This window comes from Rousettus aegyptiacus, unplaced genomic scaffold (genome assembly GCF_014176215.1).
Source record: "Rousettus aegyptiacus isolate mRouAeg1 unplaced genomic scaffold, mRouAeg1.p scaffold_m13_p_2, whole genome shotgun sequence".
Lineage (NCBI taxonomy): Eukaryota > Metazoa > Chordata > Mammalia > Chiroptera > Pteropodidae > Rousettus > Rousettus aegyptiacus.
The window spans coordinates 147,094,043-147,115,759 of NW_023416295.1; the positions used below are offsets into that span (position 1 = coordinate 147,094,043).

A 21,717-nucleotide genomic window follows, 5' to 3' on the forward strand; every position below is an offset into this window, starting at 1 on the left:
TTCAGTCTTTTTTTTTAGGAATTAGTGAATATGACCTTTGCTTCATACTAGCTCTAATAGGAAGTGAAAAGATTCAGTTCTTTTCAAACTTTAAATAAATGGTTTTCTTAATATGGGACCCTCTTGGCCCCACCCCCACAACTTTAGAATTTATTTAAATATTAATATAAAAAAGCATGACATAGGTTTTGGCTATGACTCATGCTCACAGTCTGAGGATTAATACTAAATGATAACAACTTAAATTATATTAGATGCTAATCCAAGCAGTCTTTACTTATAAATTAAAATGAGGGTTTAAGAGATGTTACTGAACTTCAACTCAGTTTAGTGTGGTCCTTTTTGGATTGTATATGTTATTCTACTTAATAAGACTTCAAGCTTTATTAGTGGGATATGATTTCAAAATAACTGAACAATGAAAAAAATTTTTATTTAAGAGATGCTTTGAATAATCTCTTCCATAATATTGTACCCCTTTCAAATAAATTTACCTCTTCTACCCACTTGTTGAACTATATTTGAAATGCCTCTTTGAAGTTGCCTTCAGGCAGTTTGTTGCTTTGTATTAGATGGCTTCCCTGGTGGCAAATCACTTTCCTTTCAGTGTTAACTTCAGTTTTGGATGTTACTAGAAAATGTGCTGTTTCTGAAGAATGGTACCTCCCATGCATCAGCTGTAAGCTTAGGAACACTGAAGTGTGATCCTAACTCAGTTCACTGTGCTCTAATAAACCCTGTGCGCTTGTAATCCTTTGTCATTATGGATTGTCAAAATTATTCACTTAACTTTTCAATCTCATCTTCTGTAGTAAAAGCCTCATATTGTACATGCCAGCATTGGAGATGGTATAATTTTGAACAAAAACATTAACGTGCCCTGATTCATTACAGCTAGCTCTATTTATATTCTTAGTCAATCAGGGTTTGGCTATGGTATGATGATACTGACTTTGTAGCATGGGTTGACATTAACATCTCTGTCAGGTAGGGTTTGATCAAGAGGCACTAGTAATGTAGGGGATTTAGTATAGGAATTAACCCTTATGTGATTATGGGAAGTGGTTAAGCTTTTTATATACTTTGCCTGCATGTCTGGTACTGGGCTTGAAGTTGGGAGAGCCAGCAGTTGGGAAGAGAATATGAATATGTGGTGGGAAATGCAAAAAAACCCCTGCTACTTGTTTGATAAATTTCTGTTTCTTACCAGAACCTGTATTAGTCTCTCATTGCCTCAAAGCCTTCAACTTGGATGATGCAGGAGACATGTCAAAGAGCTGTTGTACTTCCATGTGGAGTTCCATGAAGCTGGCTGAGGGTTCAGAGAAGCTGAAGGAGGAGAACTAACAGACTCTGAAGGACCTACAGGCCCTACTATTTCCCTAAGGATATCTAGAAGCGGCTGGAGTTGTGGGACCAGCTGCTGCCCCATGCCAATGAGGTCACCAGCCCTGACATTCTTAAATATGAAAAATAGGGCCATTGCTTCACTCCTGTCTTCCAAATTCCTGGCAAAGTTTCTTTGCCCTGACTTAGAACTATGCAAGGAAGGAATTCTGGGAAATGCAGTTCTAGCTTCGCTAAGTTACCACAGTACAAAGCCACCAGACTTCCCCTCTTGCCTACCTGGCACCCATAGCCCATAGACTCCTCTTTTAATTTAATCATATTTAATTTCCAAATAAAGGAAATAGTAAAATCTACTTCTGCCTATTATGATGCAGCTATCCCTCATACAACCACATATACACTGATCCTCTCCCTGAAAGAGGGACAAATTCTCTTTTCATCTTTTGGTGATGCTTGTTCTTTTGTCTGAATCACATCCTCCTTGATTATCCTCTAACCTAAATCCTGAGATACGAAGTTAGCTACTGTTAACACATTTCATGTTAGATTTTAGAGGAATTGGAGAAGGGACAAAAAACAAAAACCCACCAAGGACAAAAAATCTAAACTCGATTTATATACAAATATCAAAATAAGGAAGAAATATGTATAGGTCTTACAGTTCTTGTTTCTCGTGTAGTCATATGGTCATAGCTGTAATTTTAAAACTACCTTCTTTAACTGTCCATTTCATATCCCTTTGCTCTCAGCTACCACCTCACCTAGTCATGGGTCCTTATCTGGTGGGGACTTGCCTTAGTAGTTTGCCCGTATTTGTTTTTTGTAGTTTTCCATTAACTTTAATCATAGGACATTGGAATACCAAAAGATATCTTAAAAGATCCCCTACATTCTAGATACACTCCTCATTATCTCTAGTCTCATAGCAGTCCTGTTGCCCTTTAAGTTAGGATCATTCACCTCAGCCAGCACAGTAACACTTCTTTGCCTGTTGATTTACTGGCATGAGGAAAGTGGCCAAGAGGCGGTCACCTGTCATTTGCTGAATATATCTGCTCTAGTTATGCATTATGGAACTGGGGACGTAACCACAGAATGGGTTAGAGGACCTCCTGAGCCCACTGTGAGATGAATCTGAGCCCAAACTGCACTGACGACCTTGCTTGCATAAGTTCAGGCCATACTCTGGTGGATCAGTATGGCGTTTTAGTTCTCCAGGAATTATCAGCTTAGAAGTAATGTCTGGTAATTTCTGAAAAGTTATTTTCCTTTTCCCAATACACAATTACTCTGATAACTTTTATCTGGAGGAGACTTGTGGAAAGCTTTACTACATAAATTTTTAGATGTGTAAGTAGAGTCCTTCTTCAACCTTCACTTTATTCAAGGGTCTCTGGGCCTATAAATTGGCTCATGTCTGGGAATTGGTTGAAGGACTGTGACTATGTTGTGATGGTTCAAATCAGACTTATGTTTACCAGAATCAGGGCTTTGTAATCTACCTATGCAAATCACTTGTTTTCATGTCAGGAACATGATCAGTTTGCCAATGTGAAAGATCTCTGTGGGTCTGACTTCTGATTACTGCTTTTGCTCTGTTGTCCATTATGGCAACTACATCTGCCTTTTCTTTGGGCATGAATTGCCACTATTTAGCTTTTGGGTAGTCTAGTTCAAAGGTAGTACTTCTTTTGTTCCTGGCTTACAGAGAACAGCCACTCAAGATCTCAGCGATGCGGGGACTCCCCTTATTAAAGTATGTCTCGTAGTCTTGATGAAAGGAGTGTACTCTGGATCATCTAGGGGACAGCAAGAGAGTAGATGATCAATCCACTTGGTAATCTACTCTGGCATTCCCATCCCTCCAAGCCTCTGTATTCCTTCCTTTCAAGCATACCCAGGAAGTTTGAACCCTTCGACTTCATTGGAATCTACACTTGTGTCATTCTATATAACTTGCGATATTCATCTTTAGGGCCTGGTTTCTGCAACCATCTACAAGAGCTGGTCCTGGCCACTATTCTAGCGCACTAAATCCAGACTTTCATATTGAGTCTAGACCAACAAATTTAGCTTCATTCAATATTCTGTCCACCCTGATTTAATACCCTTTGGATCTATTCTGTATATATTCCCTACATTTCTGGTAATATATATTGGCAAATGCAGCTCTTTTGGTGTGTTTTGTGTCTTCTCATGTGTCGTACTTTTGTACTTCATCCTCTAGAACTTTATTGAAGCACTGAGAGATGGGAGTGGGAGTGTAATTCTTAGGAAGATTAGCAATCTCTCATAAGGCACCTACCTTAGGAAAGACCATCACAGGTATTTTAGGCAGGAGGAGGCTGTTTCAGAAAGGGGAGGAAAGGTAAAAGACACTTGGCAGAATTTAATGGCTCAGGGTCCCTGCTTCATGGGAATCTGTCCAGATGTTCCCATCCCAATTTTAGAGTCTCACTTCTTCCTAATCAATGTTGTAACGTCAATATAAATTTCTGCAAAGTTGGGAATATAATTTGCATTGTATTTCAGCTACCTGCATGATTTAGACTTTGCATTTGTATTCAGTAATCTTGGCCTTGTAGCTAATGGAGGTAAAATTTCTTTTAGGGTAATCAAAAACTTCAAAGTCCTTTTATACAAATTCTGCACTTCTCAATTTCTCTAGCGTATTTTGAAGCAACCAGTTAACCCCATTATTTTCACCAAAATCTGTGACAGGAAATATTTGGTCACCCAGAGTCTGTCCTCTAGATACTTAATTACTGCTGTCTATAGATTATAATTTAAATAACTTTATCTACTAGATGAAATGGAATACTATTGTCCTTTTTATCACTACAGACAAGATTATTAATATCTTTAATCAAAATCAGGGACCCAATTACAGATGGTCTAGAAGCAATTCAGAGAACCTACCTTTAAGTTTTCTGTTTATCTGGAACAGCACTGGGTGTTGGTTAGGATTCAGTCTGATATAAGGGATTTATTTTAGGCATTAGTCTTCACATGATAATGGGAGCTGGTTAAACCGTCTGTTGCTGGTCGTGAAGTCAATAAGGACAGTCTTAGGGATGGGAAGATAGATGTGAAATACAGGTGGATAAGTATGAGCTGAAACCTGCAAGGACAAAGTGGAACCCATCTGTTTCTCACTGGGACTCATTTTGGTGTGTCATTGCCTACAAGGCTCTAACTTCCAGAATGTATGCTGGTGCCCACAGAAGAGCTGATGTACTTGCCACAAAAAGTTGCACATGAACTCAGCCAAAGATTCATAGAAGCTGTGGGCCAAGCTACTACCCCAAGAGTTTCAGTAGGAGCTGGAGGAGCTGGTTTCTGCCTCATACCAATGGGCGAGCCAGCAGATCTGTGATGACACGAGTGAGCTGCAGCAGTATCTGAATGTAAATCTGCCTGCTGTTTCATTTACACCATCCACATGCCATGCAGAGTTCCCTTGCTGCCAACTCAGACCCAGAATCATGCAGAAAAGGGAGTTCTGGCAGTTGCTACAATACAAAATCACCATAACTTCCTATTTTAAATCATAACCATAAGATTTTATATCATGAAAAGGCATTAAAAGTGGATACAATAATGCAGGCAGATGTTTTGGAAAGCACCAAGGACATCTTTAAAAATTTTTTAGCTTCCATTGATGTAGTGTCAAAGGCAATCTCACTTTGACTTTCTCTGATTAGCATCATACATTCAGGCTTCTTTATAAATTAGTTTTGAAGGAATTGTAATGCCATGTCCAACAGCACACTTGATTTCTCTTTTTACTTACTATGTCATCTTGTTAATAATCACTAAATTATTATTGCGCCACCATGTGAGCCTAAATGTGAATGTTTCATGAAATAATGTTAAGAAGTTATGGGATTACTTTGAAATAGTTTCCTTTTGCTTCACAGTCTGGTTATTTTACTTTAATGATTTAGGAGATTGTTGGACCACTGCCCTACAACATAATTAAAATAATTACCATTTATTAAATGCTGATGTGTGTACCAGGTACTGTGTCAATAATCTTCAATATATTATCTCACTTAATTCGTTCCAGTGCTATGAAAACTAGGTATTATTCCTATTTTACAGATAGAGAAGTTGAGGCTCAGGTCAACTTGCCTGAGGTCACCTAGCAAGTAAGAGAAGGACCTGACATTTAAGTTAAGTCTGTGTGACTCCAAAACAAATGTTCTTAACCACTCTGCTGAACTCCTGTAAGTTTATCTGTGATTTAGTTGGTGAGGAATAACCAAAAATCAATAGGGAAAACAAAATTGTATTTAACTGTCTAGTCATTGTATCTTTTCTTCCCCCTATAGCTCTAACTGAGGAATTGGATTCTGTATCCAATGAGCTACATGCAGTAAATGTTCAAATTCAAGAACTTCTGGAAAGACAACAAGAGCTTACTCAGAAAAAAAACATCCTAACAAACAGAATAAAGCAGTGTTTAGAGGATTCTGATGCTGGGAAAAGCAATGAATGTGATACTTCCTCACCTGCCTCTTGGAATAAAGAAGGTTTATTCTTTTTTTTTTTTTCTTTGCTAGTTTTTTTCTTTTGTCTTTAAAATGGAATCAAATCATTATGCCTCGGTCAGTCTTTCCAGTAGACACAGAGATGAAACTGGCCATTTCTTGATTGGCATGGGAAACTTGTTGCAGACCATTCTTTACCCATGTTCTATAGTCCTTTTGAATTAAGCTTTTATTATTCACACTTTATTTTTTCCAAATATGGTTTTAACAACATTAATCAGTGCTTGGAAAAATAAGATATTTAACTAAATTTTCACCAGTGAAGAAAAAATTCAAACTTCTTGCCAAAGTCTAGTTTATTTCCCTGCTCTACTGAACAAACCTTTTTATGATTCAAGATTTTGCCCAGCATCATGTGTACCATTAATTATAATCGAATACTATAACCTTGCAAGGCATTGCAATATGTTTGTGGGCCTTGTTTTCCAGTGATTCACATCTAAAAAGATATTTACACCAAATATCCAGTTAATTCCAGTTAATTATTAATTTTATCCATGATATTTGAGTTTTTTTATGATACTTTGAATTTCTTGATTGACATTTAGACTGTTTTTAAAATATCTGATCAAGCACCTTTCTTTATATAGGTTAATTCTCAACTGGCAAGTACTTTCATTTTCCCTGATGTATTGTTTCTTATATCATTAAATTTGTTTTTGCTTAGCTTAGTTAATTAAACTAATTCCAAACTTATTATTATGAATTAAATTGTTCATTAAATTAAATTGTTCATTGTATTAGAAGTCTAATATATATATATATATATATATATATATGTATTCATCTGATTCTTCTCTATTATAAAACAGCCATTCACGTTTTTGTCTCATTTATAATCCTAAATAGTTTTAATACATTTAGCTTAATTTTATCTTTCTAGATTTTCCATGGTCTGATAAAGTTAAAGATGTTCTGCAAAATGTCTTTAAATTGGAGATGTTCAGACTGCTTCAGCTTGAAACTATTAATGTAACAATGTCTGGAAAGGATATATTTCTTGTTATGCCTACGGGAGGTGGAAAGAGCTTATGCTACCAGTTACCAGCATTATGTTCAGATGGTATGTGTTAAGAAAGGTTAATTTTAAGTTAAAAATGTTATTTCTCTTAATACATCTTTAAGTCTCTTAAAAAATAATTTCTAACCATAGATTCAGTGGATTTTAAAAATGTAACTTAAAAAAAATATATATATATAATGTATATTAAAATGTACATATAAAAATGTATAGACATCTAAAGGGTTTACTTAGGGATATTAAAGACTTTGAGAGCAGTTAATTTTTTTTATCTATTTCCTGCTATATAATTAAAAACATGTTGTAGGTGAAAAAGTGCTAAGAAAGGAATCAGTAGACCTGGATTCTAGTCCCAGATCTTTATCAAGTGTCTTCTGTGTATAGGCACTCGAGATACAGTACTGATCAAAACCTCCTGGTTCAAATTTTCACAGATCTCAGAGGATAGAGCAACCCTTTCTCAAACTTAATGTGCATAGGAATCACCTGGTGATCTCATTAACATGCAGATTCTGTTTTATAAGAGAGACCGAAGATTTTGCATTTCTAACAGGCTTCCAGAGCAGATGCTGATATTGATGCTGTAGGTTGGGGACTACAAATGAGAGAGAGCAGAGGTCAGCAAACTTTTCCTTAAAGGGCCAGTCAGTATACATTATAGGCCAGTAATATTATAAATATTATGGTGGTATGGTCTCTGCGGCAACTACTGAACTCTGCCATTGTAGCACCGAAGCAACCATAGACAATATGTAAACAAGTGGATATGCCTCTGTTTCATAAAACTTTATTTACAAAATCAAGCAATCGGCCTGTAGTTGATTGCAAACAATTGCAATAGGGGTTTTGGGACAAAGATTTTAATAGGGAATTAAATCAGTGCAAATATCAGGTCTATTGGCTGTTGGGTAAGGCTGTTACAAGGAATTGGCATTCAAGCTACAAGCTAAAAGATAAGTAGGGAAAGAAAAAAGACAGTGGAAGAAGGAAGATTGTTTATTCAGGGGAGCAGTATTTGTGAGAGCCCAAAAGTAAGAGGGAATATGCATACATGTATGGTATGCTGTATTCAGTAACATGGAAGAATTTCACTGTGCCAGGCAGTGAGGGGCAAGACATGCAGAAAGAGTCTTAAAAGATATTTTAAAAATTTTGACTTAGATTTGTGGGACACCATTGAAGAGTTTTATACAGGTAAGAGACTTGTCAGATTTGTGATTTAGAGGGATAATTTCAGCAGATGGGAGAATTCAGAAATACTTAGAGGATAATTTTAGTAGGACTTGGCATTCATTGGATGAGTGGGTGGGGGATGGTAGGGTAGAAGAAGGAATGGTCTAAAATGACGTTCTAAATTTTGGCTAGAATAAATGATAGTTTACTAAAATAGGGTGCATTGGAGAGAGAACTTAATTTGGGAATGGAGAGAGAGGGAAGATGATGAATTTAATTTGGGGCATGTTGAATTTATGATGCCTACAAGATATCCAGGTGAGATTGTTCTGTGAGTAGAAGGATGTTTGGATGTAACACTTGGGATCGAGAGATCTGAATTAGCTGAGCTGGAGGCTGTTAGTGTAGAGATGACCATTGAAGCCATGAGAGTGAGGTTTTGTCATCCAGAGCAGCATGAGAAGAGAAAAAGCCTAGAACAGAAACTAGAACACCACAAGTTTAGGGACAAACAGAAAGAGGGCCTTGCAGAGAAGATTGAGAAAGAATAGCAAAGTGTAGGGAGTATTTCAAGGAGGAGGGAGTGGTTAATAGTTATGACTGTTGGCAAAAAGTCAAATGAAATAAGGACTTAAAAGTTACATTGGTTAGTGACAAGGGAGCCATCTATGACCTTGCTAGAGCAATTTCAGTGAAATGATTGAGTGGAAACGAAATAGCAATGATTTGGAAATGAGTAGGAGTTAAGGAAGTGGAACTAGTGAAAGGGGATACTCTTTGGAAAGAATTGCTATGAAGGGAAAAAAAGAGAGAGTCCTAAATTAGGTGTCCTTGCTTTTTTCAAAGATGAGAGAGACTCAACCTTGTTTAAATATTGAACTGATAAGAACAGGTACTATACTTGATCTTAGCTGAAAGGCCAAGAAATGATGACTTTGTTTAAATATAATGAGATGATGCCAGTAATGAGGGAGAAGGTGAACATAAAGGAGAGAGTAACTGAGAGGGAGAAATCCCTGATAAAGTTTTAATCTGAGTATGTTTCTTAAATGAGTTTGCCCTCTGCTCACAGTTATTTTAAGGAACAAATCATAGAAACATAAGGTCAAATGTTTTAAATGATGTGAAATAGCTATTATAGCAGTCAATAATTTCAGTTATAAAAGAAAGGAAGTATATTACCAGAACTTCATTTAGTCAATAAACTTCACTGATTTCTACTCAGAATAAATTAGCATAGTGCAGTAAATGGAAGAATACTCATATAACTATCATTTTTAATTATACAGGTTACTATGTTATTTTTTTTTCCCTTGGAAAACTTCCCTGATGTAACTGGATAGTATTTGATTTAATTTATATTATTTTAATGAGATTACCAATACTGATTATTAACGATGTTGATGACTTAAAAATTCAAAATGATAATATCTGTATTTTTATAAGACTGAATAAAAGAAGGGATTTCTATTTAATCTTATATTTGCCTATTTGGCGTGACATTTATTCTTATGATTCTCTTTTATTAATGAGGTTAAGAAATAGATAGTAAATTGCTAAAGTTCCATTCAAAATTAGACTGAATTGATGGGTGGTACCCACAAGTATGGTAAAGAGGGTGAATGGTCTAAACTTGTTCTGGTGGTGATATAAAATTTAAAGTAGATTTTCTGTTTCTCTTTTAGGTTTTACACTTGTGATTTGCCCATTGATCTCTCTTATGGAAGACCAATTAATGGTTTTAAAACAATTAGAAATTTCAGCTACCATGTTAAATGCTTCTAGTTCTAAGGTATGTTTTTATAGCTTTAAAAAAAATTAATTCTTTATTGAAATGGGAGCCTTATCTACAGTTGAGTCACTTATAAAATTACAAACTGATAACTATTTTTTATTTATTTTATTATTTCATATTTTTAGGCGAGGCAACCCTTGGTTGACCTCACAGATTGCAAGGACTTTGTCAGCTTACAGTCCCTTATTGTTTTTATTTTTATTTTTCAATTTTTGCACCTACAGCACCTGGTCTTCCTAGGTGGTCTCCAATCCAAGCACTAACCACGCCTGACCCTGCTTAGCTTCCGAGATCAAACAGGATTGGGCTTGTTCAGGGTGGCATGGCCTTAGACAATAACTGTTTTTATCAGGAGTTGCAAACTGCTGCTCATGGACCAGTTCTAGCTCACTGCCTATTTTGTGTGCTTTGTGAATTAAGATTGGTTTTTACATTTTTAAAAAGGATTTAAAAAATCGAAAAAAGAATAATATTTTGTGAAAATTATATGAGATTCAGATTTCTGTAAAGTTGTATTGGAACACAACCATGACCGTTTATTTATGGATAGTCTATGACTTTTTACACCATAATGAGAGTTAAGTCATTGTGATAAGTTGAGATCATATGGCCCACAAAACCTAATATTTAAACTATCTCACACTTTACAGGGAGCATTTGCTGACCTGTTTTATAGTATCTGTGATAAAAGAGTAAGCAAGAATTTGTAATTATGCAATATCATTAAATACAAAAAATGAGTTATTAACAAGATACCTACTCCCATGGAATTTCTTCTTTTTGAGAATGGACTCTTACCTTCATCTGCTGAATAAAGCATTTATGAGCTATTTTTTCAGAAACCATTTTATTGAAATTTTCAGAAGTATACAAATGTAGAGACTAGTATAAAAACTACTGTGTGCCTATTAACCACCTTCAACAGTTATCAACATATGACCAATCTTTCTTCATCTATCTATCTCTCATTTTCCCAACCTCCTCCCACTTGGTTTATTATTTAAAACAAATCCCAAACCTCATATCATTGAAGTTGTAACTTCTTTAGTATGTCTATCTTTTAAAAAACATAACTATAATTTCATCATCATATCTAAAAATTTTAATATCAATTCCTTTAAATTATCAAGTGAAAATATTCAGATTTCTCTAATTAAATTTTATGCTTTTTTTGTAAAAAAAAAAAAAAAAAAAAAAAAATCATCGTCCAGATAAGATTCATGCATTACATTGTATTTGGTTGATATATCCATAGGTTTCCCTATTTCTTTTCTGTTTTTTGGGCAAATTGTTTGTTGAAGGAACTAGGTTCTTCGTTCTATAGTTTTCTGTTTTCTTGATTGTATCTTGTGATGTAGTTTAACTTGTTCCTTTTAGTTGATCTAAAAACTTGATTGGATTTATATTTGGATTTTTTTCCCTCAAGAATATATTTCCCATGGCATCACTAATATCTGATTGTTCTTTATGATGTTAAGCTTCATCAGTGGATTCAGGTGATGTCTACCAGTCTGTAATTATTAATTTCTCTATCAGCTTTTCATCAAATGGTTTTAGCAGCCACTGATGATTACTGCTTACTTTAGAGCTGCTATTTAATTAGGGGGTTACAAAATGGTGATTTCTAATTCTATCACTTCTTCATATATTAGCTAGTCTTTTTCTGTAAAGAACTTTTTCCTTATTAACTCTTTATAAATTGAAAATTCTTTCCCTTTACCAGTTTTCAGAAAGTGTTGGTTTCCAGCATTCTCCAGAGGTGGTTAATAGGGCTTTTTTCCCCCAAGTATCATTATAGACATGGATTTTTAATATATTTGGCATATTTTAATACACAGTTATTCTTTTTTTAATGCTGAAATAGTTCCATCTTTGGACAGTGAGAGTCTATTTAAATTGGCTCCTGCATTTTTTTCTTTCACCCCATAGTTTTTGACTTCTTGCTTTCTTATACAATAAGATACTTCAGGTTCATTTTGTATATTTCCTTCCAGACCTGGAATCAGCTATATTTCCAAGAAGCCCTGACTCTTTTAATTTTTCCCATGTGTTTTTATTTTATTTCAGTTCTTGTGTCATTATAACATATACTGTCTCATTCAGTAGAATGAACCTATGGAGGTCTTTGCCTTTTAATACTATACTTCCTTAAAACTCAAAAAGAGAGTAACAGTATATATGAAAAGTAGTTAGAAAGTTGCAGGTAATTACAAGTTTATGCCATATCACTACTGTTTGAAAAGTTAGGGAGCGAAAGTCGTTTTCTGGTTGCTTTCACTGGATGTTCATGGGATGCGAATACAACTTTTTAACCTTGTTTTTCCACTTACCTTGCCAGAAGTTCTAGTATTTTTTTGCATCTGTCCATTTCTGAAGAATAGCCTTATATTTGCTCCCTTAAGAATTCTGGGACATTTAGGACCAGTCGAAATGTTTAATACACTTTGGCCATTTTTAATGAAATTGGAAATATCTCAGGGAGTTAAGAAACTGCTTCGCTGGGTTGATGAAAGCAGTTTTGATTTTTTCTATTACATTCATTATTGTTTCTTTATACTTCTTTTGGTTAGAAGGAAAAAATGTGACATTTAATGTGTGAAATATATATAATAACAGAACATTAAGAACTTAATTGTTACTTTTAAGATTTATTATCATATATAACATAAACATGTATTTCATATTATAAAATCTTAATTCAATGAACGAGATACTTTATAAAGCTTGGATTGTAAGTCTGTTTGATAGCATCATTAAAGTAGCTAAGCAAGAATAAATTATGTTCACAGATACATGTAGTGATTACAAATATAATGTTAAAATTAATAAAAACACCTTTATAATCATACCTATTGCATTTAGCTCACATTTTTGCATTGATTATGAGCAATTTAGAATTATGCTTTCATAGAATAAGTGCTTATTGGAGTGTCTTGACATTTATTTCTTGTTTTCTTTTTATCAAATGAAATTATTCTTTTATTAACAGTTTGGGTATAAATAAATAACTAATATGCTATTTACACAGCTGCCATGAAGTTTAGAACTGGGACAAGGTTTCGATTTTAATGAACTGAACATCTGTTAAAACAGCCCAAGGCTATTGCTTTTGAGTAATGAATATCTTCATTTACCACATTGTATTGTAGCTTCATAGCTCTCTTACAATTATGTGTTTTTCCTTTCAATAGGAGCATGTGAAATGGGTTCATGCTGAAATGGTAAATAAAAACTCCAAGCTAAAGTTAATTTACGTGACTCCAGAGAAAATTGCAAAAAGCAAAATGTTTATGTCAAGGCTAGAAAAAGCCTATGAAGCAAAGAGACTCACCCGAATTGCTGTTGATGAAGTTCACTGCTGTAGCCAATGGGGTCATGATTTCAGACCTGGTACGTATGCTGTCTCTACAAAACTCCTTCATGCTTGAGACTATTTTCTTAACTCAGCTTTACATGATAGGAAATCCCTATTTTCATTAAAATTATCTTCTCAGGTAGTTATTACTCCTGTTCTCTTGCTTTTCCTATAAGGGGAGCCAAGAGGCAGAATCTTTAATCTCTTTACTCCAAGGTTGTGTTTAGTTGAACTGCCTTTATCCTTTGATCTTTTGTATTTCTGTGGTATCAGTTGTTATATCTCCTCATTCATTTCTGATTTTGAGTCTTCCTTTTTTCTTGGTAAGCCTGGCTAAAGGTTTGTCTATTTTGTTTCGTCTTAAAAACCCGGCTCTTAGTTTCCTCGATCTTTTGTGTTGTCTTTTTAGTCTCATTTATCTCAATGTTGATTTTTGTTATTTTTTTCCTTTTACTAATTTTAGGTTTAGTTCTTCCTTTTCTAGTTCTTTGAGGTATAAAGTTAGGTTGTTTATTTGAGGTCTTTATTGTTTCTTATTGTAGACATGTATTACTTTGACCTTCCCTCTTAGAACTCTGGCAGCTTCCTGTAAGTTTTGTTATGTTGTGTTTTCTATTTTCTTTTGTTTCAAGACTTTGAAATTTATTTTTTTTTCATGTGTGTCTAAATTAGCACAACTACAGCCAACTTCCCTCCAAAATGGCTACTCTTTTTCTTTCAATTCTTCATCTAGGAATCACTATTTGCCCTGTTGTTCTATTAGATGTCCTGATGAAGAACTTTTGATTTCCTTCCTCTCTTCCTGTATTCTCCTTTCTTCCCCATTTGCCCAAGCAACTTACTCTATTTTAGAAAACCATTCAACTACTCACATGTTTCTTAAGTCAAAGTTTTAGCAATTATCTGTCTCAGTCGGCGTCCAGTCAGGATATAGGAACCATATCAGTTATTTGAACACAGAATTTATGGAAATAATTGTTAACTAGGTAAAATGTGGTTATAAATAGCTAATTGAAAAAATAAAAAGAAAACTCTTAAGTTATCATGGAGGTAAAAACTGGCAGAAACAACTACCATTCTTAGGGCTGGGGGAATAGGAAGAAAAGGTTGGATTAATAAGATTTAGAAACCTGGCAAAGGAGCCATGTGGAGATGAAACTGAACATTTGAGGAGATGCAGCTCCCTAGTGGAGGCAGAGGTGGGGTGGACCCATGATGAAGCTGAAAAAACTGCCAACTGTATTCAGCTGCTACTAAGGAGAGGCCGTGTTGCTGCAGCGTGGAAAAGCCTTGCTGGGGTGACATTGTTGAGAACACAAACAAGGCCAGAGGAAGTAAACAGGAAGGAATAACATCCTTCTTCCTTCCCAGCCTTATACTCTGTCCGTCTAGGACCGGCTGGCAGAGTAGAAATGTAGTGTGCACATTCCCTGCTCAAGTACCACAAAGCAGAGTATGGAAGGGTGGAGTTGGAGCTGAGAACAAATAACTTATTAGATCACACATCATCTTTGATTTATCGTATCTCTGCAGATCCAATCCACCACCAAGTCCTGTATGTTCTGCCTCTAAATTGAATCTCGTTTGTCTCCTTCTCTTTATCTGTATTGCTATCTCTTTAAGTCTGATTGGGCTCCTCTCCACTCTTCTACTACAGCAGTTCCCTAACTAGTCTCTGACTCCAGTCTTACCCTTTTACAGTTCATTCTGCACACACCAACAAAAGTGATCTCTTCTATTTATAAATTAAATCATGTTACTTCCTTTCCTAAACCACCCAGCAGATTCTCTTTGTACTTAGGATAAAATCCATAATCTTAACTGGGGTCCATAAGGCCATATGTGATCTGTCCCTTTTGTCTCTATCTGATTTCCTTTTCTTCCTTATTATATTCCAAGTACACTGGGTTTATCACTTTGAGCAGTTATTACTCTCTGGTAATAAGATACTTATTGGTTCACTCATCGTATTGTCTATTTTCTTTGCTTAAATTGTGTTCCCATTTGCATAGCATCTTTGTCCTGTTCACCACTTTATCTCCAGTTCCTAGAGACATGCTTGGCACATAAAAGAATGTATTCAACATATGTCTCTTGATGAATGGGTAAATCTCAGATACTTTCCTCTCCTCTCCTCCCCCTGCTTCCTTTCCCCCTCCCCTAATATCCTAATAGTCACTAGGACCTATGAATTTCTAGTTCATGTATTTATTCAATCTTTTCTTTCTGATTTGTCCCCAGTGTCATGCCATATTACATAGTCACTATTATTTATTTTCTAGTCTTTTGCTACTATCTTTTAACTAGTCTTTCTTTCTTCAATCTTTTATCTGTTTTAGCTCATCCTTTGCACTGCCACCGAAAGATGATTTCTGAAACATAAGTCCGTTTATATCTGTTGTCTGCTTTAAAAATTGCTTAATGATTCCTTATTTCCTTTAGAATAAAGCTTCTTAGAATCAACTGACTATATCCTTCATAGTTTTGAATTAAACCTGCCTTTCTTTACCCTTCTGTGTAATAGTATCAGCCAGGGTTGGGGCAGGGAAGCAGAGCCACTATGAATATTAGGAAATAAGGGATTTATTTTAGGAAGTAGACCTCTCACAATTGTAGGAGGAGCTAGGGAAGTGAAGGTCTGAATGGGGGCTTGGAGGATCAGAGAAAAGTCATTGATTGGCCCTGAGGCGGTAGCATGGAAAGGCCAGCCAAAGCTTGTCGGGAAAACTACAACTGGTGTAGCCAGTGCCAAAGTGGGGGCCCACAGAGGGGAAGCTAGCGAGAGGTCTCTGGTAAGCTATTTCCCCCGAGTACCTGTCACCGCCTAGATCTGCTGCCAAGCATCTGTCTAGCGGGGCTCCTGTTAAACAGCAAGGTCTGTGTTTGGGAAGAAGAGCTAATGAAGGAGTGGAAAAGAGCTAGGACAAGCTAGACCTGGCTGGGCACCTCTGTATCTGTCCATCATCTTATCTGCCTGGAAAGACCATCAGAGAGTAATGACAGCTGGTTTACCTCTGCCTCCCACACCTCACTCAAGTTCTTTTTTTGGGCCAGTTCTAACTTGAAACCATACAGGGAAAACAGTTCCCTCCTTACCAGAGTTGACAACAGATTCATCTGGCATATGACTGATTTAGCCCCACTGAACTGCTTGCTGTTATCTGCTTGAGTTATTTCATGCCAGTGTGTCCGCAGTGTATATGCTATTTCTTGTGTCTGAAGGTTTCTTCCCTTTCTAGTGAACTTCTGCTCATTCCTCAAGACCCAAGTAAAGTGTTAGCTCCTTGAAACCTTCACAACTTCCCAAGCAATTTCTGTATCCTCTGTAGTTTCATGGTAGTCCTCTACCTTAGCGTTTAACAATTTCTACATTTTTTTTTTCATTTTCTCCAAATAATTTAAGTACTCAGGGAGTACTTAAGGACAACTTGTCTAATGATTTAGTTGTAAATGACAAGTGTGAGCTGAGGTCCCCTGAAATAGGTTATATATAAAGCCGTGTCCTCACCAATCTTTTTCTGGTCTGAACATGCTACTCCAGCATGCTCCTGGTGGTAGAAGGGTTTTGGCTGATAGCTTCTTTTATTTCTTGTCAATTGTAATAGATTCAAACACTATGGCTACTCCCACTGCCTCTTGAATCCCCTGTTCAGCAGGTGTAGACCAGTGCCTAGCTTATTGGAAATGTTTATTCCCTCTCTTCGACGGGGACTTCCATCCATGGTCAAGAACAGTCTTTTTGAAACACCAGTTAAAAATATAATAAAGCCTGCCTTATTCAAAAAGGACAGGCCACAACGGCAGATTTACTGAGATTGAGAGCTATAGAAGTCAAATTACAGCAATCATTATTTACCTGCATCATGTTAAAGGCTTAATTTACTCTATTCCTTAAAGGTTAGAAAGAGGGCCACTTTGTATTTTCTTTTTTTCAGATTATAAGGCACTTGGTATCTTAAAGAGGCAATTTCCTAACACAGCACTAATTGGGCTGACTGCAACTGCAACAAATCATGTTTTGAAGGATGTTCAGAAAATATTGTGTATCGAAAAGTGTTTAACTTTTACAGCTTCCTTTAATCGGCCAAATCTTTATTATGAGGTATGTAACTTTTCTATCAACTTATAGCTTTTGTGAAGGATTATAGCAGAGGTTACCTTTTCATTACGTTTATTTATATGAATAACAGTTAACTATGAAAGTTTTCAAAATCAGGAAATAATGATAAGCAGATTAATGCTTTCTTTTTATATCTTGTGCTTCTAGCTCTTTTATAGTAGGTTAAGTAGAAGACACTGCCTTGTTAAATCTTTGTACATTCTTTCTTATGCAAGTATGGAGAGAAAGTAAGATGATACCAAAGACCCTATGACATCCTGTTGAAATTAATTTGAAACAATACAAAATTAATAGACTACTAAAGATTTACTAGTACTCCATATTTAGATTATATTTGATATATAACCTTTAAAGTTAAATAACCTAACAGGTTTTTTTTTTTTTCTTTCAAATCCTTTCAAGAGTGGACTTGATATTTTTCTGAGTTTTCACTGACTAGTTATTTATGCCATGGTTTATATTTTTATAAAAGTAGCATCAGAAAATAAAGTCTCCATTATTACAAGTATTTCACTACTTCTGTGCCTCCTCATCTCTGGTAAATTCAAAACTAAGGATCAAGAAGAGGTTGAGAGGTAGCAGGGGAGAGGCAGATGGGGTGGATCAGATGAGGCAAGTGAAAGAATAAAAAAAAACTAGAAAGAATGGTGCTTTGAAAGTTGTAAGTGGCGACTGCTTGTATAGTACTCATTAATTTACTTTTTAATAAGTTAAGCTTGTTTTTAGGTTCGACAAAAGCCCTCAAACACTGAAGATTTTATTGAGGATATTGTAAAGCTCATTAATGGGAGATACAAAGGGCAATCAGGTAATAAAATAACAAACCAACTTATGAAGACTGAGAGAACTTTCAAAAAGTAACTAATAGTGCACTGATGTAATACACTGATAAATGATAAACACCAGAAAATATTAATGTATGGCAGAAGATACTTGACCATATTATGATAAAATTAATTTGCTTGGTGATCTTAGAAATTGGGTGTTGCATTTGCCAATGGTGCAGATTATAAGAGTCTGATTTATTTTTGCTTATTTATACTTAATTGCTTCAAATAATGGACCTAATGACATAATGTTAATTTTCAACAGCACATATTTAGTAAGTATCCACTTCTATATAAGATAGAAGGTTAAGCACTGATTCTCTAAAGGGATCTAAAATATAGACTCTTACAATAAAGGACACATTAAAGAAATAGATAGTACATATTGAAAGAGTTAAGTATAGATGGAGTTGAGAGTATACATACATGTGTTTCAGGATTAATGAATAGGCAAATGTTACTGAAGCAAAGAGTCTGTGTAAAAGTAGCATTTCAGAACTATTCTGTAGATTTTTCAGGAAATGTTCATGGATACCCTGGGTAAAAGGAGTTCCAGGATCAAACGAATTTGAGAAAGGCTTCAACTATTTCTCCCTCCTGGAAATGCACATTAGAGGTTCTGCCCTGTAGATAAAGAGAAAGACTTATTTAACTTTGTTCAATACAGTGTTCCACAAACTCATTTGCTCGTGAAACATTTTTCACAGCACACTTGCCAACATCCTAGGGGACATCAGTTTGACAAATGCTGTGTAGTGGGAGATAAAGTCTGAGAGAGAAAAGAGGCAGTGAAAACTAACACTGGAGACTCGGCTCATTTCTGTTTTAGAACAAGCTGGTGATCAAATCTTGAATTATACCAAAAAGTCAATATGTGTTCAGGGCCTTGGAAGTTTTCATAAATCTTTTCCCCCTGTGCATTGTATTAATCAGTATCTTGAATGTATGTGTTAAAAATTCTCTTTCAAGAATGTATTATATTTATCTAACAATTGGACGTATTTTCTACAGGAATCATATATTGTTTTTCTCAGAAGGACTCTGAGCAAGTTACAGTTAGTTTACAGAAATTGGGAATTCATGCAAGTGCGTACCATGCCAATATGGAACCAGAAGATAAGACCAAGGTCCATAGAAGATGGTCAGCCAATGAAATTCAGGTTAAATATATATCTTCAATAGAAGCTTAATTCACCTTGAAAAATATTTTAGCTTGATTTAATTAACATATAAAATGTTAAAACATTTTAGGTAGTGGTAGCAACAGTTGCATTTGGTATGGGAATTGATAAACCAGATGTGAGATTTGTTATTCATCATTCAATGAGTAAATCTATGGAAAATTATTACCAAGAGAGTGGACGTGCAGGTATGTATAACTCAAATCCAGAAGTAACTTTTGAAAAAGCTTTTCCAGAAAACACAAAAATGATGTTTAATAATTCTGTATTTCTGTATTTCTAATCTTTATTGGTTACTTTTTTTTTTTGGAGTGAACAAGTCTTTTTTGCAGTTTTATACTTATTTGCCTGTGGAGAAATTTTACTTATGTTCTATTGAAGTGTTATGAATGATTTCTTCTTATGTTTGCTAAGATAATTTGATGTCCATCTTTGTTTCCTGAATTTTTAATTAGTGGCTTCAAATCCAAATGTAAATAACTGGATTTCTTAATGGACAAATTTTTTAACTAATAAAGCTGATTGTCGATAAATCTTTCTAGTCACTATTTAAAAAATTTGTGGGAAGCTGTTATAAATTTCACATTTCTGTCTGGAATTTTTCTTTTATTTTTTCTTGATTGACCTCACAGATTGCAAGGACCTTGTCAGCTTAGTCAGCTTACAATTCCTTTTTTTTTTTTTTTTTTTTTTTCTTTACACCTACGGCACCTGGTCTTTCTAGGTGGTCTCCCATCTAAGTACTAACCAGGCTCGACCCTGCTTAGTTTCCAAGATCAGACAGGATCAGGCTTGTTTAGGGTAGCATGGCAGTAGACTGTCTGGAATTTCTAAATGTGTTATATTTAGACAATGAAGTATTGCCAGCTAATTTTGCATATATTATTTTTGCATGTTTTGAAATTTTTAAGTAATTATGCAATCCCAAGATCTCTCGCAATTCTAAGATCTCTCATACTACAGGTCGAGATGACAAGAAAGCAGATTGTATTTTGTATTATGGCTTTGGAGATATATTCAGAGTAAGTTCAATGGTGGTGATGGAAAATGTAGGACAACAGAAGCTTTATGAGATGGTATCATACTGTCAAAACATAAGCATGTAAGCCACCTTTTCATATTTAATTCAATTAAAGACAAACAATTTGAAAATGTATGGCATTACTTTGAGTACTTAGGAAAGTCAATAAGTACATTGGTAGAACATTAAGTACAGACATGTAAAACCTGCAAGATTGGCTGTAATCCAAGAAAAGATATTTGCATGTGCCAAGTCCTCTCTCCCTCTCTTCTTCCTTCTCTCTCATTATCCAAAACTATATTTTACTGAAGGCTTTGATACAGATTGACAGTGAGTTCAAGCCTTTTTTATCTGGCATTAGTGTATGGCTACATGCTTTAATAATTTTGAAAAGATGTATTAGAGGTGTTTTGAGAGTTGAACTCAGTAACACATTTCATCCTACCAGCTGATAGACTGATGAAATAATTGACAGCAGGGTCAAGTTTCTCAAATAAATTTAAATCTATTTAGGGTGGCTTTAGTTAGACCATATAGCTTCCTGATGGCTTCTTGGTCTTAGTCATCTTTGTTCTCGTATTGCCCATCACATAAAAAGAGCTCATAAAAATTTTGAAATGATCAACAGCAACCAGACAGTGACAGGAAATGGTATTTCTTTCCTATAGATGCTCCATAATTTAGTTAAATGAGAAAACAAAAATTTTCTTAGATGTCCAGTAGACCTTGTGAAACATATTTTGGGGTTTAGACTCAAATGGATACTGTAAAATACAAGACCCTGCTTTGCTATCAGGAAGATATTTTTAATAGTTGTAAAATATTGAGTCACAAAATAAATCTCAGACAACTTCTTAAAAGCTAAATTTATCAAGTACATATGGAAAAAGTTGTATGTGGCAGGAAGACTAATGATCACCAAAGATGTCCACACCCAAATCACTGGAACCCTTGAGTAAATTACCTTACATGGCAAAAGGTCATAAATGGAATTAAGGTTGCTAATTAGCTGACCTTAAAATAGGGAGATTATCTTGGATTATTTGGGTGGACCCAGTACAATCACAAGGGTCCTTTTATGTGGAAGGAGGCAGAGGAAGGGGAGAAAGAGTGATACGATGTGGAGACAACCCACTGTTCTTGGATTTAAAGATGGGAGAAAGGGGACCAGGTACCAAGGAATGCAGGCAGTCTCTAGAAACTAGAAAGGACAAGAAAACAGATTCTCTTCTCTAGAGCCACAGTCCCCAACCTTTTTGACACTAGAGACCTGTGCTCTTATGAGCATCTAATGCCTGATGATCTGAGGTGGAGCTTGGTG

General features: G+C 35.3%; 1 protein-coding gene and 1 pseudogene across 7 annotated transcripts in view; one reads left to right on the top strand and one right to left on the bottom strand.

Annotated features, from left to right (window-relative positions):
* Positions 1-21,717, top strand: part of RECQL (RecQ like helicase) — a 29,637-nt gene that overhangs the window by 3,835 nt on the left and 4,085 nt on the right. For 3 of the 7 annotated variants that reach the window (XM_036236904.1, XM_036236906.1, XM_036236905.1), the window contains exons 3-12: positions 1,211-5,579; positions 5,685-5,885; positions 6,787-6,966; positions 9,783-9,889; positions 13,084-13,282; positions 17,183-17,349; positions 18,094-18,175; positions 19,206-19,354; positions 19,446-19,563; positions 20,339-20,477. In XM_036236904.1, the coding sequence (XP_036092797.1) occupies positions 5,552-5,579; positions 5,685-5,885; positions 6,787-6,966; positions 9,783-9,889; positions 13,084-13,282; positions 17,183-17,349; positions 18,094-18,175; positions 19,206-19,354; positions 19,446-19,563; positions 20,339-20,477 (1,370 nt within the window). In that variant the 5' untranslated portion in view covers positions 1,211-5,551. The remainder of the gene's footprint in view (positions 1-1,210; positions 5,580-5,684; positions 5,886-6,786; positions 6,967-9,782; positions 9,890-13,083; positions 13,283-17,182; positions 17,350-18,093; positions 18,176-19,205; positions 19,355-19,445; positions 19,564-20,338; positions 20,478-21,717) is intronic. The other 4 variants (XM_016140475.2, XM_016140476.2, XM_016140477.2 and 1 more) reach the window with 2 other exon arrangements.
* LOC118614424 lies at positions 8,863-9,028 on the bottom strand (annotated as a pseudogene).